This window comes from Silurus aristotelis, assembly GCF_946808225.1.
Source record: "Silurus aristotelis genome assembly, chromosome: 12".
NCBI classification, from domain to species: Eukaryota; Metazoa; Chordata; class Actinopteri; order Siluriformes; family Siluridae; genus Silurus; species Silurus aristotelis.
In genome coordinates, this window is record NC_139585.1 from 5,190,932 (window position 1) to 5,209,821 (window position 18,890).

Below are 18,890 nucleotides of genomic sequence, written 5' to 3' on the forward strand. Positions count from 1 at the left end.
TTGCACATTTTAATCTGTTCTAAATGCCCTAAATAAATAATCAACCTGTGCATGGACAAATCTGGATGATTTATGCAAATGTATGTTTATTATTAGTGAAACCAAACTTTACATAAAGCATGAAGATAAAATATTCTTGTAAATGTTTTAAAGTAATTATGGTGTTTTCAATTACGTAAATCATCAGGACACCAAATGGAACTTTTGCCATGTTTCCATACGGACAGTTTTAATTGCCGGATATGTGCATCATGGCAGATTTTGGTGCTTGGCACACAGTAAAACAAATGTCTAGTGATTATACATTTTTTTTATATCTAAGTAAAGAAGAGGCGTCGTGAATAAATGTGTTGCATTAATTTCTCTTTTATATTTATTAATTCATGTAAATGTTTAAACAGAAATGCTTGCTGTGTTAAACGTGTGTAAATAAAATCAGTGCTCTTAAATTTAATTTATGTTATTATCGCATTAATTTTGACAGTATATATATATGTATGTATGTATGTACATATGTGTGTGTGTGTGGACTGTCAAAATTTACGCAATAATATATAACAATATATATAACAATATATATATATTTATTTATTTATTTTTTCTGCACTTTTCTGACTGATCGCTTTTATCCTAAAATGGAACAGTTTAATTGTGTTGATTAATTCTGGTTCTGATTTAAACTGAATGGACCACAAGAGCTCATCGAATGGTTCTGAATGAAACTGAATAGACCACAGCGGTTCACTAACTAGTTCTGAATTAAACTGAATGGACCACAGAGATTAATTGACTGGATTTGAATGGAATTGAATTGATCACAAGGTCTGACTGACTGGTTCTGATTTAAACTGAATAAACCATGACCATGGCTCATTGACTGGTTCTGAATAAAACGCAATGGACCACAAGGGTTCACTCAAACACCATTTCTCAAACCAGTTGAATCAGTGAGTGACGTGTTGGGTAACTCTTTTTTTACCATCAATGTCAAAACACCAAATGGAGGAAATATTTAGAAGACGTATTGCTCCAGTACAGTTCCATGTAGATTTGGTGCCATTTGAGATGGTTTAGAGACCTAGTGTGGCACCAGACACTTTAGATTGATTTTTTCTTCAATTTGTCACTCATTTGTACTTTGGTTTCCTATAGCCTCTACTTTAGTGTTTCAGATCAATAAGCTGATAAGTAGGAAACCATATAATGGAATCGATGTTTGCACAATACCAAACTCTAACACTCTAATCTGTGTGATCCACAGAGCTGCTGTACCTGGATGCCAACTGGCGTTCCCAGGAGTCTCTGCTTCAGCATGCCTCTAACAGCAACATCAGTCTGGACGAGCAGAGTTTCACCAACAAGGGGACGAGCCTAAAAAACTCACCAAAAAAACGCCACGGACCGCTAGCTGTGTAAAAGGCGTCTCTATAACATCTGACTCCCATGCTGACTCCTCATCCCTGCATCTTAAAAACAAAACAGATCTGTTTCTCAAGTCTCAAATAAGAAAATATTCGGCAGTGGCTTTCTCTTCAGCCTTCACACGGCTTCTTTATAAATGCATGTGGAGAAACAGCTGGTGGATTGGATTCAAATAAGATCATGAACAGGGACTCCGTCACTTTAGGTGCATTTCCACCAGATAAAGCAAGAATTCCCAGGCTGGATTTTAGTTCCTGGAACTATATCCATACTGGGAAAAATCACCGCTTATTTATTAGAATTGCAAACTTGTATAATTGTATGTACAATTATCAAACCAGTCAAAACCTTGGAGGAATCACAGTAATTTATACATACTCCCATTTGCCTGCTACACACACACACCACCTTAAAGGTGCAGTTTGGGGAATATTCCCATAACTTTGAGAAATAGCATAAAAAAACTAATATTTGCAATATTTCCATGCAATGGTTCGTTTATTTTTTTTATTTTTTATGTTTAGGTTTCTATTTAAATTTTTCCAGCCCAGAAATGAACTCCGCCCTGCACCAAAGCTGCTCAGGTATATACCCGACCCCACCTTATTCTTAAAGGGCAAATCAACTTTCTTTTATTAGGGAAGTCTTATAAGGTTTGTCCCTGTATAATGACAGCAATACACCTTCCATGCAGCGGAGGGCTGTAAAAATGACAAACCGCTGCTTTAATGCTTATACAAAAACATTGTTTATTTCTCTGGTACGGTGGAAATGCGTCTATTGTCGCGCATGGAAGATCTAACGCTACATCAGGTTTGCGTGAATTGAACAACCGGTTTGCATGCGCAGGTAATCCTTTTCTTAATCCACTTGCTCTCCAGAATATTCAGTGTTTGAATGTCAGTATGAACATGCTGCACTTTCCTGTAACGCTGGGACAGGCGAGGTCACTTGTTCACACTACAAACTGGACTTTTGAGCAATAACACGTCCTACAGTATCCGAGCTGCTCCTATCATCATGCATGTTACAAAGACACAAAATCACCTAAAAGCTACAAAGCTGCCTCACCTGACCATATCCGACCAGCCGACTCAGTGCTAGTCGAGAGGAACCATCTGCCACCACAATCATGTATCAGAAAGATACAGTCGTATATGTTTACCGAGTAAGTGTTAGCTTGGTTCTGGACGACGCTTGGCGACATTTTGCAAATCGCAGGGAGCAGTAAATTTGTTAAGGGATTCGCCAAGCAAAAATGCCGTTGTGTGTTTATTTTGCGTTCCAAATAACCATAGGAAATCTGAGAGAAGTGTTTCCTGAAACAGAAAATAGAAAATGTGCCACACATTTGTCAGCTAACATTTTTCTATAATTTTTTTAAATGAAATCTGCTTCCATCTTTGGGTTTTTGTTTGTGTTCGTTTTTGTTTTGTTTTTTTGCAGTGGCTTGTTCGAGATTTTTTATGTGTCTGACATTCTGAGTTTGACGTATTTGTAGAGGTCACTGGAAGGGTTGAGTTCAAACCATAACCCCAAACCTACTGGTGTGGCTCAGTACAGTAAAGTTTTCTTCATATCTCCATCACTAAATGACTCATAATGTAATTAGTGCTCTCCAAGGTACTAAAAGTGCTAACATATAGGTGGAGCTAGATATGGTGCAGGCTTCTGATTGGCTCAAATGTTACCATAGCCGCAATTTGTTACTTGAACATGCTGAATACCGTAGGAATAGGGGAAGAATAAAAAAATTACACCCTGTTTTCTTTTGTAACATTTTGGATGTAGACTGAATTCTATAGCGTCTTATTGAGTCCAACAAAAATTGTACTAAGAATTTTGAAATCTTTATGTGAAACCAAATGCTGAGTAAAATGTAAACCTTCAGAGCTGTAACTATCTCTATCTAATCAGCACTTAAAATATCAGTAACCTAAAGTGGGTGTGGCCTAATTCAGAATCGTTTTTTGTTTAATTAGGGCTCAAAATATTTGTATTTGTATCTGGATTTTAAACTAAATTGGGTGTGGCCTAAATCTGGACTTTTACAGGGCTCAAGATATCAGAATTTGATAAACATTTTAGACAGAAATGGGTGTGGCCTAATTTGGAATGATTGTTTTTTTATTAATGCTCAGAATATTCGTATTTGTATCTGGATTTCAACCTTAATCGAGCGTGACCTAAATATGAAATTTTTTTAGGGCTTAAAATATTCGTACCTGTATCTAAATTTAACCTAAAGTGGGCGTGTCCTAAATCTGAAGTTTTTTTTTTTAAGGCTCAGAATATCAGTATCTTTGAAAAGTATGTATTTTTAATTAGGACACAAAACATTTGTATTTGTATCTGGATTTCAATCTAAAGTGGGTGTGGCCTAAATCAGAATTATAATTTTTTGTTTTTTTTTTAATAACTGAATTTGTATCTGGATTTCAACCTAAAGTGGGTGTGGCCCAGATCGGAAGTTTTTTGTTTGTTTGTTTTTTAGGGTTCAAAATATCCGTATCTCTTGAATTCAATCTGAAATAGGTGTGGCCTAAATCTGAAGGGTTTTTTTGTTTGTTTGTTTTGCCCAATTTTTTTTTATTGCAACATTTTCTAACATATCAAGCCGGTTCTTTTCCCAAAATAGAATTGAACCAGAAGCTTAATTTAAGCTGCAGTAAATGCATTACTGTAAATGTATTGTTCATGACTTCCTTTAAACCAGTAATGTTCATATCTGTCTGCTCTGATTACAGTCTAGTCTTAACCCTGTGCCCTGCATAGATATCTGACAAGCTTTCTAAAAACATTTGGATCGCATTTGGTTACATCTTTAATAGACAATATTGGGGTACTAGAGGTACTTTGTGAAAGTTTTGAAAATGCTCTCAGGAAAAATAGTACTATACTGAATTTGTCCTTGCTGGATACATCTGCTGTACCTTTAAATATTATTGAATTTAACTGGATTTGTGATTAATATGTACAATATATAGACAAAAGTTTGTAGACACCTGACTACAAGAACAAGCTTTCTAAACATCCCATTCCACATTTATTTTCATTTGCTGTTATAATATCCTCCATTCCTCCACAACTTCTGGGAAGATGTTCAAGATTTTGGAGTGTGCTTGTGGAGATTTGTGCTCATTCAGCAATAAGGGTTTTAGTAAAGTGGAGGTCTGGGGTGCAGTCAGCGTACACGTTCATCCCGAAAAGTTGATGTCTATAGCAAGAGATCTTCAAATTTAATGCATTTAATGTATATCTTCATGGAGCTGGTTTTATGCACAACAAAAGGTTTGGATCTTCAAGATTAAGTGAAGTGAAAATGTAATAATACTGCATCCAAAGGCAACCTTTACAATTGAGTGCCTCCAACTCTGTGGGGAAGAACCACATTTGGCTGGGAAAATGGTGTCCCCATATTTTTTGTTCATATCATCTACCTTTAAAAGGATTTAAGGCACATTTACTAAGCTAAAAGTGTGGTATCAACACAGCATAAATGGAAGATACAGTTTAGTGCACTTTTCTATGAGAGTAAAGTTAGAATGACATTAGTAAACTGTGCCTATGGGCTGTCTGGTGATAAAATGCTAAATGTTAGCGCCTTACTTTAGATCATATTTCTCATCTCTCTTTGAGTAATAAAAATTTAGATTTTTGTATTAGCTAGCGCTTTTCATCGTCGTGGTATGCTCGGTCGCTGGGTTATTAGCGATCCCGATCTAGCTAATAAACAAGTGTCAGATGTGTTCGATGAAATGTTAATAACGATGTGATGTTTCAGTCATCATTTCTACAAATGAATTTTTTAAGGTATTTGTTGATTATTCGTTAATTGGTTTGTTTGTTTGTTTGTTTGTTTGTTCGATTTCCTTAGACCACAAACCTGTGGTGCATGTAACACTAGCCACTACATGTGTTCTATAAAGAAGTGTACGTTCGCGCAGATATTTTCAGTTCACCGGAGCCCCTTCACTATCAGCGCAGAGATTCACGCCGGTGACGTACAGTAGGTCTACGGGTTTTAGATGAGTTCGTCTTTGTATCGATGCAGTGCATTTCTATCTGTGGAATCAAAGAATACTCCAGACGTCATGTCGTGTTAGAGGCAGCTTCCATCTTGAACACATTTAAAAGCGATGGTGCATTTTCCTGCTCTCAAAAGCGCCCATAGACTTCTGTTCTGTCTTCTTGTCATTTGGCACCCATCGAAAAAAAACAATGACTGTGATCCACAGTAGATCAGATGAACTGAGTCTGTACACTGATCACTTTTATAAAACGTACAAAAAAATCCCAAAACAATAAAACATCTTTCTAATAAATATACTTTGCTCTTGTCTTTTTTTTTTTTTCATTCTTAAAAGGTCAATCCATTTTCCTTTCAGCACCTCACTATAAGACATCCCCAGGGTTCAGCTCTCTGTTCAGTGATGTTCTTCCTGTACACTTTATATGCATCTAAATGGACATTTATATGTATAGTCAGATTAAGCCTGCTTAATTTCCAACCAAATAAGAGGACGTGTACTGAAAAATGAACATCTTATTCTTTAGTCTTAAATCTAATTATAAAAAAATGACCTGAGTATCGAAAAAGGAGCTAAAACCAAATAATTGTTTAAATAATTATATAAAAACCATTAGTTTCTATATTTGTATTAAGAAAAATCGCAAAAAAGTAACCCCAAATTGAATGGCATGCTTAGTTCACTTCCTGCAGATAATTATTGAGCCAATTATTTAACCAATTCACATACAAGATGTACTTATTTTCTAATGCCATGTTGGTGTTATCTTAACAGCACATGGATTTGTATACTAGTCCCTCAGACGAAACAAAATTTAAATTTCTTTATGGAAACTATGGAAACTATGGAAACCACATCCTCCAGACTAAAGAGGAGAGGGACAGGTGCTGAAATGGCCTGAGTGTAGTTTTGAGCTTTCAACATTTGAAAACATTTAGTGAATTATAAAACAAAAAATACAACAAAGAACACCCAGAACCGTTGAGCAGATAGAATCCTGTATCAGACACATACGGGACGACATTCCACTCTGTAACCTAAAGCTACTGGTCTCTTCAGCTCCCAGATATACACAGAAAGAAGGTGTTCTACACAGTGGTAAACATGGCCCTGTCTACTTTATATGTATAAAGTTGCCATTGTACCTACTTTCCTACCTACATGTTTTTTTGCTCAACAGAAGAAAACTGGAGATCCCCAAGGAAATCCATATCAACATTCAACATTGTATAAATTCTTTTTAAATTCTTATGTTCTGTAAAGCTGAACTTGAAACTTAAACTTTTTCATTTCGATAATGTTAAAACATTTATTTTCCAATGTTTTCCAATCGCTAAATCAAATGTTTATGATCAGTGAACTTATTAAAATCATTGGAATGAAATTCCATTTTAAAACTTTAACTACAAATAAAATTGGAATATAATTTCAGACAGCGCTGTCAGATATTAACATTAGGGTGTGTATGGGGTGCGATTATGACAAGATTACGAATCGCATCACTAACATCAATAAACCAAAGATTTATACAAGATAGGGAAATATGAAAATGAAAATTGTTAAATGTGAAATCTCTAAAACTATTAATAGACTGCACAGCAAACAGAAATAGAACGGCCCGAACTTTTCCAATCACTATTAAAAACTATACACTTGAACAGATACTAGAAGGAAGACATTATAAAATAAATGACGAATTATTGTTTATGTTACAGGGCTGATTAATAGGATTTTATATGTATTTATTTAGATATTAATAAAAAAATAAAACATTTCATGCCCACTATTGACCCTAATTGCTTCCAACCAAGTTGCACTCTATACTCCAATCCAGTAGGTGGCAGAATATGCACCTTAAAACTAGCCATTCAAACAACAGAAGTAGTAGAACATATCCGATCCGTCGATAGCGTAGCGTGCCGCGTTTCAAACCAGCGCCTCCCTCCGAACGCGTAGTGCACTACGTCGTAAGCAGCTCACGCAGAATCCGCAGTGCGCTCGCGCAAGGGTGCAATAGAGGCATTCGGGACACGGCCGCCGTCGGACTCCCGGTGCCAGCTCGACCAGGTGAATGAATGACGTGGATTTCCACGGGTTTTGGAGCGAATCCTGCGTGTGTCCCCGCAATCCTGAGTACGTCTGCGTGACAGCCACACGTGAGTTCCGTTCCATTCGGTCTTCGAAGTGTCCAGAAACATATATTTATTTATTGCTAAGCGAGCTCGTTTGCTAACTTTGTGTTTCACGACGTAAAGTGTTTGCTAGGCAACCGTATATTATTAGCACTCTAACCGTATTTCTCTCCATGATTAGCATTTTCACAGAATGAATAAAGCAAAGGTGGAGAGTCTTCGAGACAAAGTGGATGGAAATGAGCTGGATCTCAGCCTGTGTAACCTCACAGAGGTCCCAGTCAAGGAACTTGTAAGTGCCAGCATGCATAATAATCATAATAATAATCATAATAATATAGTGTCAATATAGCAAAGAAAAAAAATGCATCCAAGTGTCAAGTAAGGTGAAGAAAAACCTTTGTGAATTTCGCTTTAGTAAATATAAATGCATAGAGGAGTCACTATAGTAATGAAAAATACACCTAGGACTCATTATAGTAAAGCAAAATGCATGCAGGTGGCAATATAGTGATGAAGAACACACATAAATGTCCTTATAGTGAAGAAAAAACACTTTTGGCAGACTCTCTTATCCAGGTAAGAGGTAAGGGCCTTACTCAGGAGCCCAGCAGTGGTAATATAGTAGTGATAATACACATAGGACTCATTATAGTAAAGCAAAATGCATGCAAGTGTCAATACATTAATGAAAAACACTCCTAAATGTCACTATAGTAAATCCAAGCGCTTAGAGGATTCACTATAATAATAGATCTAGGGTTTATTATAGTTCATTAATAAAAATCTACTAAATGTCACTGTGGTAAATATGAAACAATACATTAATGATATTGAGCATTATCTCATTTGTACACCTGAGCAGGTAAGAGGTAAGGGCCTTGCTCAGGGGCCCTTGGTATTGCTAGGATTTGAACTCACAACCTTCCAAATGTCACCATATTCAATATACATGCTTAGAGGAATCACTATTGTAATGTATTGTATAGAATAGAATCGCCTTTATTTGTCACATGTACATTAGAGCACAGTGAAATTCGTCCTTCGCTTTTCCCAGCTTGCTCAGAAGCTGGGGTCAGAGCGCAGGGTCGCCCATGATAAGGCGCACCTGGAGCACTGAGGGTTTAGGGCCTTGCTCAAGGGCCCAAGATTAACTACTGAGCTCCCACTCGTTATAGATAATAGATAGGGATAAATAAATAAAATAAAAATAAGCAGAATGTCATTAAATAATATTAAACGATGATGCTACATTAAAAAAAATGGCAATTTAAAAAGAAAGACAAGAATGAAATGTGCAAATCGTCTCTGATATTTGTGAATATTTCGTGTGTTTCAGGCTGCTGTTCCCAAAGCCACATTCCTGGACCTTTCCTGTAACAATCTCACAACACTGAGTGTAAGATTTAATACCTGTTTTATACAATATTACATCAGCACAGGGTTTTACTCATTCTGCCTGCTCACAATGAGACACAGTACAAGAATTCCACACCGTACGGTTTGTGAAAACCTGACCATAAGATTGGTATGTGCTTCTTTCTGAACAGCCTTTTCCACATTTAGTCTCCATTTGCTGTTGTAAGAACGTCCACTCTTCCGTGAATATGTTCTACCAGGTTTTTTGGAGTGTGTTTGTGGAGATTTGTGAGATTCAGCCACGAGTCAGCGTCCACCGTCGTCCAAAAGCTGTTCAGTTTTTTCGCATTACTACCAATAGGGGGACGTACAAATGTATTGGGACACCTGACCTTTCCAGCCGTATGTTTTGTCTTTATCAAACTGTTTCCACAAAGTTTTTGGACGTAGTGGCAGGAGATTTTTCCTTCACTTGAACTAGGAGAACCAAACCTGTTCCAACATTTTAATACCCCTGTGCACAAATCCAGCTCCATGAAGATATGCTCTAAGGGTTGGGGTATCTTCTGCTACAGAGCTCTGACCCTCCACCTTTTTTAACATCTTTGGGATAAATTTGAACACTGACTGTGCAAACACACTTCAAAATCTACAGCTTCCCAGGAGAGTGGAGGTTATTATTAGAGAAAATGGGGACTAAATGTGGACTGGGATGTTCAAGAAGCACATACTCTTATAGTCAGGTGTCCACAAACTTAAAAAAGAAAAAAAAACAACATTATTTTAACACATCACATAACTTTTTTTTTTTTTTCTTTTTCCCCAGCCTGAGTTCTGTTTGCTGACTCACCTGGTTAAAGTGGACCTGAGCAAGAACCAGCTGGTGAGCCTGCCTGAGGAAATTGGCCAGCTGTACAGCCTGCAACATCTGGATCTCTACAACAACAAGCTGACCATACTTCCTCTCAGCTTCTGCCAGCTCAGGGTCAGTTCAAGAGCTCGCCGCATTCAAATAGAACTGTACAGAATAGAACGTCATGTCATAGCAGGAATACAAGTAGGACGGTCAACGTTCTTCATCATGTATTAGGACGTTACTAATAAACAAACCGGAATTAAAATATCAAACCGAAACGTTTAAAATCTGTCTGTAGTAGACGCCATGAAGTCCGATTTTGGATTGTTGCGCTTCACAGATGTGTAAAAACCTGAGCAGGTATCATGTGGTGACGTTTTGGTATTAAAAAGTTTTGAGAGTCACTCTGTTCACAAGAAAGTACTTAATTTATCAGCTTTTAAAATTGCCCCCTTGGACAGCAATACAGCGCCCCAGCGTTCTCCGGCGATCATCATGCGCAAGTAGCCGTACGGTTCTGACATTAACGGGGGTTGAGCTCCTCGAAGGTCTTACTGATCTCTTGTCGTCTTCCAGCAGCATCGCAAATGTCAAACGAATGTCACATCCGACGTGGCAGATTTGCCAGAATTTTTTTCTGACGCACTGTCCGTGCTGAAATCGCAAATCGCCTACCAAGTCGTCCTTTCTTCCATTTACGTGACTGTCTGTGTCTACAGTGTTTGAAATGGCTGGATCTTAAAGACAACCCTCTGGAGCCGACGCTGGCCAAAGCTGCAGGAGACTGTCTGAATGAGAAACAGTGCAGGCAGTGTGCAGGACGGGTGAGAGAGAGCATGCACATGTGCTTCAAGAACGTGCTTACCGTCGAGATTTCCTTCCCCATTAACCATTCTCCTCCATCTCTGTCTGCTCCAGGTTCTCCTACACATGAAGCTACTCCAAGAAGAAGCCGATAATGTGCGGGAACGCCGGCTGCTGAAGGAGAAAGGTAGATAAGCGCTCTCCGGGCGCGCTCGTGTGCGAGTACAACAGCACGAATATGCATGATGATTTCTCGTTGTCCTGCAGAACAAGAAAAGAAGAGGGAAGCGAAGCAGAGGGAGAGAGAGGCCCGTGAAAGAGAAGTACAAAAAAAGAAAAAGGCTGAGGAGAAGGAGAGGAAAAGGAAGGAATATGAAGCACAGATGGCTGCTCAAGCTGCACAGGAACAACACAAGAAGAAGAAAGAGGAGAAGAAAAAGAGAGCAAGCCAAAATCAAGGTGGGTTACACATCATCTGTGGGAGAAGGTTGAGTGATGAGTGAAGAACATGAGGTAGGAGATAAAGAAGGCCTGTTCCTCTGTGGCTGTCAGTCCCAGTGAAGGAGGTGTGGCCTAATTGCTATGTGTCCCAGTGGTGGTGTGGCCTATTTGCTATTAGTCCCAGTGAAGGAGGTGTGGCCTAATTGCTATTAGTCCCAGTAAAGGAGGTGTGGCCTAATTGCTATTAGTCCCAGTAAAGGAGGTGTGGCCCAAATGCTATAAGTCCTAGTAAAGGAGATGTGGCCTAATTGCTATTAGTCCTAGTGAAGGTGTGGCCTAATTGCTATTAGTCCCAGTGGAGGTGTGGCCTAATTGCTATTAGTCTCAGTGAAGGAGGTGTGGCCTAACTGCTATTAGTCCCAGTGAAGGAGGTGTGGCCTAACTGCTATTAGTCCCAGTGAAAGAATCATGGCTTCATTACTATAGTCCCAGTGAAGGAGGCGTGGCCTTATTTAGGGTTTCTGACGGTTTCGCCAATTAAAATTTAAAACCAGTAAGAATGAAATTTAAGCCCATGTCATGACATCAAAAACACACAAATAAACTTGCATTCCCCAAGCTGAAAAATAAAATCCGTTTTACGTCTGTGGTACAATCAGAGAGATTTGTGCCGATAACAGAAAGCTGATTAGCTGTAGCATGTTGGTCTCGTTTGTAGTTGTAATACAGCGAATTATGTTTAGACTAGCGAAAGAACAAGAACACCACAAAAACATTCTTAAGTGCTGTGGGAGCATCTCAAAGAGCTTTAAAGAAGGCCTTATGTAGACCATTAGAAAAAATAAAGACCTCTTTAATATTACTTAAGAATAAAATCTCACTTTCACCTCTCTCTATTAAAGAGTATAGCAGCCATGTTGTTTCTTCACACAAATGGGAAGTCAATATGACACAGTAACAGTGAAATAACCCTGCATTTCTCCTTACTGCAGATAAAAAGAAGGCCTCCGTTAGCAAACCTCAGACCAGACGCTCCGTCTGCTCTCGGCTCTTCTCTCTGCTCCTCAGGATTCTTCTCCTGCTCATCATCAGTGCTGCAGCGGTGGTCGGCGCTTGCCGGGTCCCCGAGCTGAAGAAGCAGGAGATGTGCGCTCCCGTAAATCTATACACAGACGAGGCCCTGAGTTGGGCACGAGGCCTGGACGTGGTGCAGCAAGTCATTCAGAAAATCTCTGACCTTCAACAATGACCTCTTGCTTGGCTCTGATTGACAAAGACGGCGTCCATCTTGCGACAGGGTTTAGTCCGGATAGGAAAATGTATACTGGGGTAACTACTAGGAATGTTGTTCCTTTGTTCAGGTGGGTTTTTTTTTTTTTTAAACTAAGGAAAAAAGTGATCAGAAACAGGGGAAAAGTGGACTTTGGGTCCATTATGGCTGCTTTGGCGCTACAATGACGAGGCTCACTATCATGTGACCTTACGTACTGTTCGTAAACGTCTTATTCAAGCAAACAGATGCTGTATTGGGGGCATGCTTACATATTTATAATCATTTCGGATAACACGTACAAACCACGTGCCATTTTCTTTCCCAATACAACGCATATACAAAAAAAACTCCCTCGCTTACCTCTTTGACTGTAATTTTCTTGCCTACGAAGCATCTGTGCTGCGAGACGTGAAACATGGTTTACACGCCGATCGTCTTCCGTGGCACCGTATATTAATAAACGTACGGATTTGTATACATTTGTAATTTTTTTAATGGATTTTAAACTCTGAGAAGTCAGGGAGAATAACGGCATGAATAAACGTCATCCTATTGAAAAACCTGCGTCCATGTTCCTTCGTCCAGTTGTTTACGGTTCGGGATTCTCCATCGCGATCGATCAGTTTACGTTAATAGCTTTCATTTAAGTGCTACTAGATTTCAGCACTGGAGACTCGTTCACACGTTCGATTCACCAAAAGTGAAACCATGCCACAGATATACACTATAGGAACAAAAGTATTGAAACACCTGACTTGTGACACACACTTGTATAAGATGTCTTTGGATGCTGTATCATTAAATGTTCCTTTTTTAGTTGAACTTTAGAGGGACAGAGCATGTAGGACGTTTTGGAGACAAGGTGAGAGAGGTGAGATTGAGATGGTTTGGACATGTTCAGAGGAGGGACATGGGGTATATCAGTAGGAGGCTGCTGAGGATGGAGACACCAGGAAGGAGGAAAAGAGGAAGACCAAGGAGGAGGTTCATGGATGTGGTGAAGGAAAACATGCATGTAGTTGTGGTGAAAGAGGCAGATTTAGAGGACAGGGGGGAATGGAGATGGATGATCCGATGTGGCGCCCCCTACTGGAAGAAGCCAGAAGTTGTTGAACTTTGGAGACCCAAAACTCTTCCAGCATGATGGTGCACAAAACCAGCTCCATGAAGAATTCATTTTTCTATGGTTTGTAGTGAAATATCGCCTGCTCTACATCTTTAACCTCAAACCTTAAGATTGAACTAAAAGGTTCTGGTATGGAGAAGTTGGTGTCTGATCTATAATGATCTCAGATTTTGATGTATTTTATTGCAGCTCCTGGTTCCACAACTGACTGTATTAGATTGTAGAAAGGACAATAATCTCTTACTCTGGTGTTTAATGTTTTTTTATAATCACACTCTTGGTGTCACCCAAATGAGGATGGATTCCCCTTTTGATTTTGGTTCTCTCAAGGTTTCTTCATCATACTGTCTATGGGAGTGTTTCCTTGCCACACTTGAAGGAAGCCCCAGGCTTGCTCATTGCTCTTAAATACACAATTCACTTATTACATTTGCTCTATAATTGTTACCTTCTGAAAAGCCACTTTGAGACAAAGTCCATTGTGAAAAGTGCCACAGAAATGAACGAATAGTAGTGTATAGTGTCGAACTTTGACCCTGGTAGGATCAGTTATAGTGGACTAATAGATAAGTAGTTTGGGAGATAAGGAGATCATTCCGATAATCAATTGTGTATGTGTAAGAAAAGACAAGCCGATTTTTTTTTAGTTCATATTTTTACACAAACCGGTCATGTGATACATGTGAAATGAAAAAGAAAAAAAAAAACATTATAAGATTAGAACTCTTTGAAAGTCGTTAAGGGTGATTAATACAATATACAATATCAGTGTCGAACCTGCTTATTAAAGGCGGCTGACAATTTCAATCTTTAAACGTAATTGTACGGAATGAAAAACGGGTGTAGTTTTGTTTAACTGTAAGATGGTGATTTTTGTGAGCCATTTTCAGTCCCCATCCGCTTCCTGTAATTAGGGAGCAGTTCCTGCTCCGTGCCTGGAGTCCCGTGTTTTCCCGTATTCTCTCTGCTGCATGCTATCCGTGCTGCCCAGGAGCTCTTTCCAGGATGCCTTGCTCACAGTCAGACCGAGAGTCACTTCCTGAAATACCTCGCTGACGGAGAGCTGGTGAGGAGAGAGGAAAATGTCAGGTCGAGACCAACCATCCATCCGTCAGCAGATGTGACAAAGCTACAAGTCATTATACAGTAAATAAGAAATAAAACACCTCAGGGAACATAATTGATCCATTCCTATTATACATCATGCTATAGAAAGTCCATGAATACATTTATTTTCCTATAAGTGCTGTTACAATGCACTGACCCTGGAGACCCCGCCCCCAGAAAATCTCATCAGTGCTTTATATATATATATATATATATATATATATATATATATATATATATATATAACAAATTCTAAAAAAAAATATATCAAATTCTATTCACTCAAACCTCTTTGAACCGGAGCTTCTTGAACATTTCGATGCTGATCCGGTTGTCCGAACCGATCTTCACTTCGAATTTCTTGATGCCGAGTTTGTTGATTCCTGTGGAGGTTTAATACGGAGTTAAACATCAAATTAAAACAACAACAACAAAAAAAAAAAAACATTTCCTCAGTTCCTGCTCACCGTAATGCATCATCATGCACGTCACTTCTTTGCCAAATCCCCTGCCTCTGTAGCTGGGCTCTGCGGAAAACCGAGACACGGTTCGGAAAACGATACGACCTAAACTTCAATCATGATGAATCGCCAGGATCATTACCTGCTATCATGATCTCCAGCTCAGCCAGAGATAGGTCACTGGGGTCCGTCAGAAAGAGGTTGACGTCTCCCACCATGCACTCTTCCTCTGAGATGCTCGGATCAGTCCATCGCTGCTTGTCCAGGATGATGAACGTGCACTCTGCGTTCACAAGTGTGGCATGGTCGTTAATGATCTGCTGCTCGCGGACTGTCGCATCCAAAATATTCCTTGTGCCTAATATTTGGAATATTTTGGATTCGCCATGTTGTAAATCTCTTTATATTTACTCTTTCGAGCCACACAATCTTAACAATAGCATTTAGGGATTGTATGAGTCACCGAAAAAAAAAAAAAACTATTTCTGTTTAATTATTAGTATTAGCGCTGTACTTTTATCATTTTGAAAGTGACTAATATTTGATATGTAGATTTATTTCTCCTCACTAAACTGTTTCTCACCGCTGCTGCTATGTGACTACATCGCATCACAACTCTACGGAGACAAGGCGATTCAAATAGAATACAGATTAACATGGCAGAGGTAGAGCTGCGTCTTCCTGAAGACACAACAGATAAAGAACGTCTGGTTTTATGTAATCTGTTTTCTCTCTCTCTTTTTTTTTTTTTTTTTTGCACTACAAAGGCGGGTTTGTGAAAGGATGCGTTAGAAGTCCGAAGGCACTTAAGTACTGTAAATTTATGGTTTGCTTTCTGTTTGGATTGAAGAAATAAAACTCCGTACTATTTCTCGGTAGCTGCTTCAAATGTATCTTGAATGTATCAAGATGCCTCAGATATAGAGATGCACCTCTCTAATAGCAATAAAATGATATACACATCAAATACCAAGTGCTGGAAGAAAGAAAGAAACCTCACTATCTTCATCCTCTCTCCAACTTTTCTGCATGTCATATTCCTGCTCCAGAGTTAAAGGTTCAGACGCTGTGAGTTTCTGCAGCTCTGCTGACGTCATCCACTGGTGATACCTGTATAATTATAGGTCACATTTATTCAGCTACAAGTTTGTGTTTTAAGTGGCTTCGTTTTATTTTAACTTTCATAATGTCTACTATATTTCAATGCAACAATTTAAAAAATACCCCAAAATGTAAATAAATAATAAATAAAAAAAACACCTAAATGATCAACAATCTCATTCATGGAATAATAATAATAATAATAATAATAATAATAATAATAAAAAATGACACTGGAAGAAAGAGTGATTTTAGATTAAATCTACAGATTTATTTGAACATGGCAACAATATCCAAAATGAAAGTTTTTTTTCCACCACAATATCTGCTTTGAGACACTGTTGACCCCAGGTACCTGAACTCCTCCACCTTCTCCACCTCTTCTCCCTGCAACTGCACCCCTCCACTGCCCTCCCTCTCATTCACACACATGTACTCTGTCTTACTCCTACTGACTTTCATTCCCCTTCTCTCCAGCGTGTACCTCCACCTCTCCAGGCTCTTCTCAACCTGCTCCCTACTCTCACCACAAATCACAATATCATCCCCAAACATCATAGTCCACAGAGACTCCTGTCTGACCTCGTCTGTCTACCTGTCCATCACCACTGCAAACAGGAAAGGGCTCAGAGCCGATTCTTGATGCAGTCCAACCCTCACCCTGAACCAGTCTGCCTTTCCTACTGCACACTTCACTGCTGTCACACTGTCCTCACACATGTCCTTCAAGACCCTCACATACTTCTCTGACACACCTGACTTCCTCATACAATACCACAACTCCTCTCTTGGCACTCTGTCGTACGCTTTCTCTAAATCTACAAACACACAATGCAACTCCTTTTGACCTTCTCTATACTTCTCCATCAACATTTTAAAAACAAATAATGGGTCTGTGGTGCTCTTCCTCAGCATGAAACCATACTGCTGCCCACAGATGGTCACTTCTCTCAGTCAGGCTTCCACTACTCTTTCCCATAACTTCATGGTGTGACTGATTAAATTAATTCCCCTGTCTAGCTGTAACACCTTACAGTCTCCAATCTGCTTCAGGTTGCATCTCCTGCATAGAACATAATCCACCTGTGTGCACCTTCCTCCACTCTTATACGTCACCCTATGATCCTCCTTCTTATTAAAATATGTGTTCACCACTGCCATTTCCATCCTTTTAGCAAAATCTACCACCATCTGCCCTTTTACATTCCTCTCCTTAAAACCATACCTACCCATCACCTACCCATCACCTCTGTTACCTTCACCTATATGCCCATTTAAATCCACCCCAATCACCAATCTTTCATTCCTAGGTTCACTCTCCATCACATCATCTAACTCACTCCAGTATCTTTCTTTCTCCTCCATCTCACAACCCACTTGTGCAGTATAAGCACTGATGACATTTATCATCACCCCTTCAACTTCCACCTTCAAGATCATCACCCTATCAGAAACTCTCTTCACCTCCACTACACTCTTACTGTACTCTTCCTTCAGAATCACCCCTACACCATTTCTCTTCCCATCCACACCATGATAAAACAGTTTAAACCCACCTCCAATGTTCCTGGCCTTACTCCCTTTCCACTTGGTCTCCTGAACACACAACATATCTACCTTTCTCCTCCCCATCATATCAGCTACCTCTCTCCCTTTACCAGTCATAGTACAAACATTTAAAGTACCAACCCGAACCTCCACTCTCCTCCACTTCTCCTTTCCCTGCTGTCTCTGTAGACGTCTTCCTCCTCTCCTTCTCCTCCTTTAGCCAACAGTAGCCCAATTTACACCGGTACCCTGTTGTTATTGATACCTGTGGTGGTTGTTGGTAACCCAGGCCTCGACCGATCCGGTATGAAAATCTGATTTGTGATCCGCATATTTGATTTGGCACATGTTTTACACTGGATGTCCTTCACATTTATCCGGGTTTGGGACCGGCACTAAGAGTGACCTGCCTTGTGCAACCATTACTAATTATACTGCATCTTGTACAGACATGTGAGAGAAATAAATACCTGGGAACATGTTCAGTGCTGTAGGGAACCAACACGACTTTACTGCCTTCCAGTAACGTGTCTTCATTTATCCGCATTTTCGCAAAATTATATTCTGGGGAAAAAAAATCGAATGACAATCAAAGCAACATTGATAACAATCTTACTGCTTAATTCCTTTATAGCACAGTCATCATACCTGTTTTAAACGGCGGCTTTGTAAAGGCTCTTATTAACCTCACAAGTAAAAATTCACTCGTGTTATACACAATAACGCTTAAATAAGATAAAAACTAACCAAAACAACACGGTTTCTGATACGACGATTAAAAAAAAAACATGAAGCTAACACACGAAAATAAGTCTATTCTGACGTCATAAAGATGCGCCCAAAACATCACGTGATTGCATGTATCTTTAGTGAACACACGAGGGCGCAGTACACTCACTTCCTCTAGTGCAGATAGATAGATAGATAGATAGATAGATAGATAGATAGATAGATAGATAGATAGATAGATAGATAGATAGATAGATAGGGATGTATGAAGATATATATATATATATATATATATATATATATATATATATATATATATATATATATATATACTGTATATAGACATACATATTAAAATGAAAATCTCTGTTTATTTATGTGAATAGATAGATAGATAGATAGATAGATAGATAGATAGATAGATAGATAGATAGATAGATAGACAGATGATAGATAGATAGATAGATAGATAGATAGATAGATAGATAGATAGATAGATA

The 18,890-nt window shown here is 39.0% G+C and overlaps 3 protein-coding genes and 1 long non-coding RNA gene across 8 annotated transcripts in view; 2 read left to right on the forward strand and 2 right to left on the reverse strand.

Moving 5' to 3' along the window:
* Positions 1 to 5,747, forward strand: part of rnf157 (ring finger protein 157) — a 33,691-nt gene extending 27,944 nt beyond the window's left edge. For 4 of the 5 annotated variants that reach the window (XM_083556502.1, XM_083556503.1, XM_083556505.1 and 1 more), the window contains one exon: positions 1,262 to 5,747. In XM_083556502.1, the coding sequence (XP_083412628.1) occupies positions 1,262 to 1,416 (155 nt within the window). In that variant the 3' untranslated portion in view covers positions 1,417 to 5,747. The remainder of the gene's footprint in view (positions 1 to 1,261) is intronic. The other variant, XR_014536042.1, reaches the window with a different exon arrangement.
* Positions 1 to 18,890, reverse strand: part of LOC310734542 — a 152,446-nt gene that overhangs the window by 14,274 nt on the left and 119,282 nt on the right. The gene's annotated exons all lie outside the window — the stretch shown is intronic.
* On the forward strand, positions 7,445 to 12,878 carry lrrc59 (leucine rich repeat containing 59). Its single transcript, XM_083556638.1, has 8 exons — positions 7,445 to 7,609; positions 7,767 to 7,877; positions 8,925 to 8,984; positions 9,771 to 9,929; positions 10,520 to 10,624; positions 10,719 to 10,791; positions 10,872 to 11,063; positions 12,038 to 12,878. Exons 2-8 carry the CDS (start codon positions 7,779 to 7,781, stop codon positions 12,292 to 12,294), a joined length of 945 nt encoding a protein of 314 aa, XP_083412764.1. The 5' UTR covers positions 7,445 to 7,609; positions 7,767 to 7,778; the 3' UTR covers positions 12,295 to 12,878.
* nat9 (N-acetyltransferase 9) lies at positions 14,079 to 18,522 on the reverse strand. The gene is made up of 7 exons (XM_083556656.1): positions 18,310 to 18,522; positions 18,132 to 18,225; positions 16,013 to 16,122; positions 15,155 to 15,295; positions 15,019 to 15,078; positions 14,840 to 14,934; positions 14,079 to 14,507 (listed from the first exon to the last, which is right to left on the reverse strand). Exons 2-7 carry the CDS (start codon positions 18,206 to 18,208, stop codon positions 14,355 to 14,357), a joined length of 636 nt encoding a protein of 211 aa, XP_083412782.1. The 5' UTR covers positions 18,209 to 18,225; positions 18,310 to 18,522; the 3' UTR covers positions 14,079 to 14,354.

Excerpts from the sequence above, each read along its gene's own strand:
- nat9 (XM_083556656.1), bottom strand. The coding sequence starts at position 18,208 with ATGCGGATAAATGAAGACACGTTACTGGAAGGCAGTAAAGTCGTGTTG. Across the intron at positions 16,123-18,131 it reads AGCACTGAACATGTTCCCAG|GTATCACCAGTGGATGACGT; the intron begins GTATTTATTTCT and ends ATAATTATACAG. Across the intron at positions 14,508-14,839 it reads AGAAGCTCCGGTTCAAAGAG|CTCTCCGTCAGCGAGGTATT; the intron begins GTTTGAGTGAAT and ends TCTCCTCACCAG.
- lrrc59 (XM_083556638.1), top strand. The coding sequence starts at position 7,779 with ATGAATAAAGCAAAGGTGGAGAGTCTTCGAGACAAAGTGGATGGAAAT. Across the intron at positions 7,878-8,924 it reads AGGTCCCAGTCAAGGAACTT|GCTGCTGTTCCCAAAGCCAC; the intron begins GTAAGTGCCAGC and ends CGTGTGTTTCAG. Across the intron at positions 10,792-10,871 it reads CCGGCTGCTGAAGGAGAAAG|AACAAGAAAAGAAGAGGGAA; the intron begins GTAGATAAGCGC and ends GTTGTCCTGCAG.